The sequence below is a fragment of the Geospiza fortis genome, unplaced genomic scaffold (genome assembly GCF_000277835.1).
Source record: "Geospiza fortis unplaced genomic scaffold, GeoFor_1.0 scaffold286, whole genome shotgun sequence".
Taxonomy (NCBI): Eukaryota; Metazoa; Chordata; class Aves; order Passeriformes; family Thraupidae; genus Geospiza; species Geospiza fortis.
This window is the reverse complement of record NW_005054444.1, coordinates 1213504-1221517: the sequence shown is the minus strand read 5'-3', so window position 1 is coordinate 1221517 and position 8014 is coordinate 1213504. Positions and strand designations below refer to the sequence as shown.

Genomic DNA, 8014 nt, shown 5'->3' with positions numbered 1-8014 from the left:
TCACATGTAGCTCTAGTTGGACTGTAAAGAGTCCAACTAGACTCTTGAGGCTTTTGGCTTTTGAGAAAAGGAATGTACTAAAATCATGGGAACTATCCTGTCCCACTGGGAGAGAAGCACTATGGCTATTTTTCCATCATATTGATGCCACTTTGGGTTTTGCCTTTTTTTCTTTTATATGTTCTCTGTATTCTTCGCACATAGATTTGGAGCTCTGTAGCCTATTATTATATTCTAGCTAGTTTTCTCAGTACTTTTCTGTGTCCTTTCCCTAGGCAGGCAGACAAAACAAATTCCAGAGCTCCAAGCCCCGGGGGTACAAGGTCTGTATCCTATCTTGCTTCTTCCTGGGAACCAAGGTTGAGAACAAAGTCTTTGAGACACATATTCATAAACAAATACAGCTAGTACCAGGGGAGGGCTCTAGAGAAGGAGCTTGACCTGGCGGGGGAGTTGCATTACCACTTGTCCTCCTAACTGGGGCTTTTTATCAGTTATGCTAATTTCCTAAAACCAGTCAAAACTATATTCACCTCGTGTGGCAAGGGTTTTGTGGACATTCTCCATAACTGCCCCCGGAGGCCTCCAAATAAAAATCCACTTTTTTATATTACCTCCTACAACACTCCTATACTAAAATTATCTCAGATTTCATTTTTCGGTTGAAAAAGGCAACAATATTATGAAGGAAAAGCTATGCAGTTTTTCTCCTTTGGGTTCCAGGGTGCGAAATTCCTTGATTTTTACCTGGAACTCCAGTCTCACCTCAGAAACCCTCCACCAGATTCCTTTTTAACCTGGATCTGAGCATGGGTTTCAGTTTGCCAAAATGTGCTGCTCAGCCCTTTCTCTCAATGTCTGCAGTGGTCTGACACCCCCCCAGTTACTGGGCCCCTGCATACTTCACTGAAGTTCCTTCCAGATTCCATTCAGTAACTTCTGTGACTGGTTGGAAGGGTATGGTTTCTGTGAGGTGACAAAAACTGTTCAAATCAGAATGCCTGCACCCTGGGAAAATTCAGCCTTTGCTTCTGTTTTGTGGCAGACCTCCTGAAAGGCAGGAGAGAGAAAGGTGTGTTCAACAAGAGTGCTGAAAGTTTGTGGCCCTGGAGACAAGACACTTTGCTTGGATGAACAGGTCCATGTCCTTGGCTGGGAAGGACTGTATTTTTTAAAAAATCTAGCAAAACTAATATAAGTGCTTCAGCATTTTGATTTCAATGCATTAGAATTTTCTGACAAATGCTATTTTTAGTGAACGAGAGTGAAAGAAATCTATGGCTATGTGGGTCATTGGTTGTTTGGGAAATCCATTTTATATGGTGTGTGTGGAAAAGTGACATCTTGGGCTACTACAACTAATAGCTTGCTTCTGCCATGTCCATTTCAAATCATAGCATGTTCAAAGTGCAGTTGGAGGATGTAAATATCATACTTCTATTTCCATTTCAGGATCTTCGTTCGTAGAATCAAAGAATCACAGAATATCTCAAGTTGAAAGGGAGACAAAAAATCATCAGGTCCTTCTCCTCCCATGACTACCTAAAACTAAAGAACATGACTAAAATCATGATCCATGTTATAAACAGTTATGTAGTAGTTGGTTTTCACTATAATTTGTTTGGTTTAATTATAAAATTGTAATTGTTTTTAGATAATTAGTGTAAGTCTCAAATTGCTTTTAAGTGTGGTAAAATTTGTAACTGCTTGTGGGCAACGTAAAAGGGGAAATAAGGCTTTTAACATAAAAGGCTTTTAAAAGATGGAAGTGGGCTTGCAAAAGGTGTCTTTTAAGATATGATTGTTATTGCAAAATGTATATCCAAGATAGCATAAGTGAAGAGCAGAAGACCATAAAGGAAGAGTACCAAGCTTAAAATGGCATCAGAAGACCACCCTAGACTGCTGACGTCTGCAGCTATTGAATTGTGCAAACGCTGCAAAAATCTGAAGCAAGATTGTAGTCAATCAGCCCAAAATAAATCTGCAAAATCTTCTGAGGAAGTAATACAACTGTAACAGTATAAAAGTCTGCAGACAGAAGAGGTGGGTGTGCCTGGCTGTGGCCATGCACCCAGCATATGCTGTAAGTTTTACTTTGTGATTATCCCCTATTATCATCTACTAAAACTCTTAAAAATTTAAGAGGAGTGGGCTTCATTTCTGATATCAGTGAACAATCTTTTCCTAATGTCTAGGCTGAACATCCACTAATGCAGCTTCATTCCATCTACACCAGTCCTATCACTAATCATTGCTTTCAGGATTGCATAAATTTCAGGATTACCTGGTCCCAAGTGAAGAATGCAGCACTTGCTCTTGTAATATTTCATACAATTGGTGACTGCTCAGCTCTTCAGTATCCAGATCTCTCTGCAGGGCCTCTTTACCCTCAAGGGAATCCATGGATCCTCCTAGTTTAGTGTCATCGGCAAGATTACTTAATTTTGGTTCCTACATTTGATTCCCCCATTCAGATGATTTATAAGAACATTGAAGATCACTGGCTGTAAAAATGAGCCCCAGGGAGCCCCAGTGGTGGCAGGTCTCCAGCCTGATATAAACTCTGGCTGTAACTTTTTGAGCCATCAGCCAGCTGCTTACCCAGAGCCCTATGGACTTATCTGTGTGCTGGACATTTTATCCTGGAGGTGAAGTGCTGAGGCCTGAACCAGGGGCCTTGAGCCTCACTGACAAAGTGCTGTTAGCAATAAGATACCATTTTTTTGGTGAAACATATATTCACCTTTCTGTATTTAGTATCTGGACAAAGCCAGGTCTGTTTTGGACTACCTGTATTTTTCCTATCTTTCCTTCTTCCTTTCTCCCTCTGCTTAAAAGTTCAAGTCACTGCTGCCACAGGCTGCCCAGAGATGGCTGTTGTCACATGTTGTTCAGAAAGGTTGAATCTGCAGGCTGTTCAGAAAGGTTTGAATTGTTGCTGCTACAGACTGTTGAATCGATCATACTGTTTTAATTGCTGCAGCCAAAAATAAAACTTTCTAATTGATTTCTTGGTGTTGTTTTGCCTTAATTTAGCCCAAGGCTATTCCAAATGTTGGCTGCCTCAGAGGAGGTGGTCCAGACATCCCTCTCAGGACCTGTAATTGTCTATCAGAATAACCTTCTCCATAACTTTACCAGGCACTGAAGTGAGACTGACAGGCTGTAATTACCAGGGTCTTCCTTCTTACCATTCTTGAAACATTGGAACTGCACTGTCATCTTCCACTTGCCCTGGAACCTTTCCAGACTCCCAAGACTATTGAAAAGCAATGCAAGGTCCTGCAATGATATTGGTCAGCTCCTTCTGTGCCTTGGGATGAATCCTGTCAGGCCCCATTTGAGATGAGATTTGTGCTCATCCATCTGGGGCAGCCACTCTTGAACCAGTTCAAAGTTGTCTCTGAGTTATCATCCCCTCAGCTGTGGGCTTTGCGTTGGGGTCCCAGGGCCCGTCATCTGGCCAGAGATGGGCAGGATGCCAAAAGGAGCATTTCTGGAGGCCTGCTGTCCTCTCACATAGCCTTGTTTCCTACCTCATGGTACAAGAGGAACAGAAGTGAACTTAAAACCACAGAAAATGCCCCATCAAGGCAGAAAGCACCGTGCAGACACTATCTAGCAGTGACCGAGGGGCTGTTTTTCACAGAGAGCAGGCAATCCTAGCCACCAGCTGTGGTTTGTCAATATCTGTCCCACTACCTGAATACCCACAATGACTGCATTTGGGAACCCTGCATCTCGCCTTTAGTGTCCATATATGGACCTAGTTTCACCCTGTCCTGCTATCTGCATCCACAGTTTACTGGAGCAGAACATTCCAAAATCTTAATAGTTAGCCATGTAAATAAGCACTTGTCACTGTTTTAAACTGATAACTAATCACAATAAGTGTCAGCTCTTGCTGTAGTAATGTCTCATTAATCACTGAAACACAAGTCTGCATTAGAAAGACTGTGCTAACCTAGAGGATTTCCCACTGTTTCACTGGGAGCTCTGACATGTAACCAAGAGGAGCACTTGATTTTAAAATGCAGCTCCAAAAATCCACAGATGCTCTGTTCAACAGAAGCAAATCCTCTATCCACCAAGAGGTGTGACCGTGGAATGATAATTACAGTACCCATGGTCATGGCACTTCAGCATCTCCACTCAGATAGCTAAAAGAAGTAAGTAATTACTTTTATTTTTATTTAATTTATTTTTATCTGGAACTGGGCCACTAGATGTGTCCACTGGAAACTCCTTGTGCTTTTAAGATGTTTTTAAAGAGGCAGGGAAAACTGATCACGCAAGTTGCTATGAGGGGCTGGGAAAGAGAAACACAGACGATGTGAAACTGCTGAACAAAATGTATAAAGTGGATCAAGTGTTTCCCTTTCAGTCTCCAATATAACTAGTTGCTGGCACAGGCTGCCAAACAAAGGGTATCAGAGTATGATCTTCCCAGCAGCTTTGGGGGTGGTTGTTGATGCTCTCGCTGTGCCAAGGCTCATTTTCCTTAGTCTTTGTTTACACTGTCCTGTTGGCTTTGTCTTGCCACGCTCAGCCCCTTCACATCACAACCAGCTTTTGTTCAAAGCAAGCTTGTGACATTCCAAGGTCACGAGCAAAGAACCCCAAATTGTTTCCACAATAAAAAAAAGAACAAAGCAATTATTATGGTTTGTGCCTCTTGGGGCCCTGAGGACTTAAAAAAAAAAAAAAGGGTTATCTTGACCGCCCTCACTTGTGGCTTCCACTGACACACTGCCCAGGAACTGATATGGACTGGAATGAAGACACTTAACTCCATCCTTGATGGTGCCCAATGGTTGTAATGCCTGGTCCTGGTAGTTATTTTCTGCTTTTGATGGAGGTTTTGCCTCCCGTGACAGCTACGTTTTCCAGGTGAATTTTGGAGAGAGTTTAACCATATATTGTTGGCATTGAGCTATCCCTGAGTGCTTGGAAAAGAAAATCTCAGAGCTGCAAGTTCCTAGAGCTGCTCTGAACACTCTCCTTGGTACAACCTGTAGAAAATCATTGCTTTCTCTCAAGTGAAATCCACCTGGTTATGTGATCCCCCCTCATATTTAAAACTCTGGTGGTTGTGTGATGACTGACTGAGGCTCTCAAGCAGGGCATGGGCACTAATCCCCACAGGGTTTGGGGTACTTGTTGTTCTGCTTCGTGCTTTGACAGAGTGTGTGCATTGAAACAAAGACACAGAAAGGAAGCAAAATCAGAATGATAAATATATAGAACTTCTGTGACTTGAAGTAGTGTGAGAAGACTGTAGAAGGACTGCTCAGAGTAGAAAAACTTTCCAAAATAGATAAGTAAAACAAGATATGTTTACTTGCAGCTTTTTCTTTTCACACTGACTCCTCATGAAGTATCTTTAATGAGCTGGGAAATTTCTACAACCTCACCAGTTGTGAAAGAATTCGTAGTATTACAAGGATATCAGGATGTTTTGTTACCCAAGTAAGCATGCAGATAAGCCCTTCCCACCAGCCAATTATTTTTCATTTTGCCCGCATCAGAGCTCTGCCTGCACATCCTTGTGGCTGGCTGCCATTCCACTTCACTGTTCAGAGTCAGCCTCATAAGGCTCACCCAGCAGTGGCAGGGTGCCACCAGTTATCTTAATCTCTTATGTTTTGGTTTCCACACATGGAGGCTGAGCAAGAGTCTCAGCAAAGTGTGGAGATTCTGTGCAGACTGCAGAAAAAATGAAAGCAAAGGTACTGGGAGAGATAAAAGATTCATGGATGGGTGTGCTTATCAGAGTTGCAAAGCAATATGCTGCCAAGGAGGTGTGTTTGTGTATCTACAAGCTTGTTTTTATATGCATTATTCCATTATTGTGCATACACATATCTGTAAATATCTGTAAGCATCTTCATGAGTGTGAGCTCATAGGTTCATACAGAAACACATTTTAGCCTTCTTTAAATGTGGAGGTCACAGAATGAATCTCAAAAGGCTCTGTGTGGTTTTTCTTTCCATAAAAAAATATAGATACCTACTGAGAAAACTCCATTAAATCCAAGTAAACACACAGTGGATTTTCCTTTTACTGTCAAATGTGTCAGCAGCAGAAACACTTGAACTAACACAGGATTTACCATTTCAAATCAAGTCCAGGAGGCAGCCTGTTAGTGGAGGCTGATACTTAAGCCTCTGTGGCAGAAGCCCCAGGATTTTGTCACATTTAAATTTAACCTTTCTCTTTGCTTCCAGACTTCCACTTGGTGATTCTCACCTCTTTCCAATAGATCATCCAGCTAGAGAATAAAAAGCTTGGTACCTGTAAAATCCTCAGAGATTTGCAAATTAGGATTTCAGCTGATTCAAGCCTTGTCCCTTTTTGTCTTCTTTGATGTCTGATTTAACTTTCCTTCTGTGCTCCTCTTTCTCCTCTAACCTGTCCATCATCCTAAATTTCTTCCATATGTTTCTATTTCTGCAATCTCTGCTGCAATTTTGCTGCAATCTCTTTCCTGGGAGACATCTGAAGGGACCTAGCTCCCTGATGCTCTGTCCACCTCTCTGTCACCCAGTGTGCATCCTGGAGGCCCTTTGTGGAATGCTCTGAAGAAACTGTAATTCTTTCAGATTATTTTCCCTGTTGAATCTCATCATATGTATACAGCATGTCTCTACTACCACCAAAGGGAATATTCTCATGAAGGTCTGAGGAAGCTGGTGTTTGAAGGAGGCATGAGTAAGTGTCTATCCACCATTCTATGTACCCTTTGCTGTGTATGTTCCTCCAAAATGCATTCAGGTTCACGGGGCATACAAATGAGAGTGGTGGTTATTTTAAAAAATCCTATTCCTGGTGAGGTTGAGATATATTCAGATCTTACCAACAGCTCAACATCACAAACCACCTCTGCATTCATCTCTTACATTACCTTAAGCAGTTTCTGTAAGGGGACATAATTGACTGCATGAGAAGTAGAATAAAATTTTTTACCACAGTTGAGTAATACGAGACTTCACCTATATAGATAACCCTTTAGCAATTTAAAGGGATACTGGGTTGCTGCTGGTTGCTCATAAAAATCAAAGAACAGGTGTCCCACCTAGTTGTATGATCCTTTTGAAGGTCTTCATCCTCCTCTTGACTCACTGAAGCCTAGTCCCCACAAACAGAATGTGTAAGTTCTTCTAGAAGTATGAAAATTCACTTGTGTGGCAGCCTTGTCTTCCTGATTTTATTTGGGCTAAAGCAACTACTAAATTGAGAAGGGATTAGTCTTCTCACATTAGGCTAACAGAGCAATATTTCCAAATTTTTTTTTTCATTTTGGCTTTCCATCATCTCATACAGCACATTCAGCTTCCTGGAAACACCTGAAAGTGTTGCATTGCTGATTCCTTGCTCGGACATTTTTTCTTCTCCACTTTCTGTGGCACATTGCTGGTTTTCTTGTCACACTGCTGCTAATCAAGCAGTCCTTGCAGACTAATCAGACTAATCATCTCTAAGCCTAATTCAACCCTGCTTATTTGTAGATATGTACTTTAAGGACAGGGCAGTGAAGGGAGTTCTACAGCACCAAAGCATTCCTCTCTCAATGAGAATCACGCCCATGAAACTCAAAACCATATTAGCCAATCACAGTTTTGTTTCAACAATCTCTTGAGTGTTTGAGTTGCTCCCCTTCACTCTTCTGTGGTAGGAAATAATGCAACCACCAGGGAACAGTTCTGTGCTGACAAGTGAGGAGTGACCTTGCAGCAGAAGCGGCCCCGAGGGCAGACTCTGTGTTGGCACTGCCTGATGACCTGCCACAACCACTCTTCTCCTTGACAGAGAGTCCTGCCAGTGCCTGAATCCCCACTCCCTCTGAACTTCACCATTCGTGTACACTTCCAGGGTTTTTTTCTGCCCTGGTGGAAAACTGAACACTTTTTAACAACAGAATACTGAGAGCTTGCTGCAGAGAATAGAAATAAATCACTCCCTTAACTTTAAAATCCCACATCTGGCTTGGCACCAAGGATGGCAATCTCT

General features: G+C 42.0%; 1 protein-coding gene across 1 annotated transcript in view; it reads left to right on the top strand.

Moving 5' to 3' along the window:
• LOC115948607 (C->U-editing enzyme APOBEC-1-like) overlaps positions 1-3010 on the top strand; it is a 4157-nt gene extending 1147 nt beyond the window's left edge. The window contains exons 3-4 of the mRNA XM_031062293.1: positions 276-323; positions 1453-3010. Of these exons, the coding sequence (XP_030918153.1) occupies positions 276-323; positions 1453-1467 (63 nt within the window). The 3' untranslated portion in view covers positions 1468-3010. The remainder of the gene's footprint in view (positions 1-275; positions 324-1452) is intronic.
• The last annotated feature ends 5004 nt before the right edge of the window (positions 3011-8014 follow it).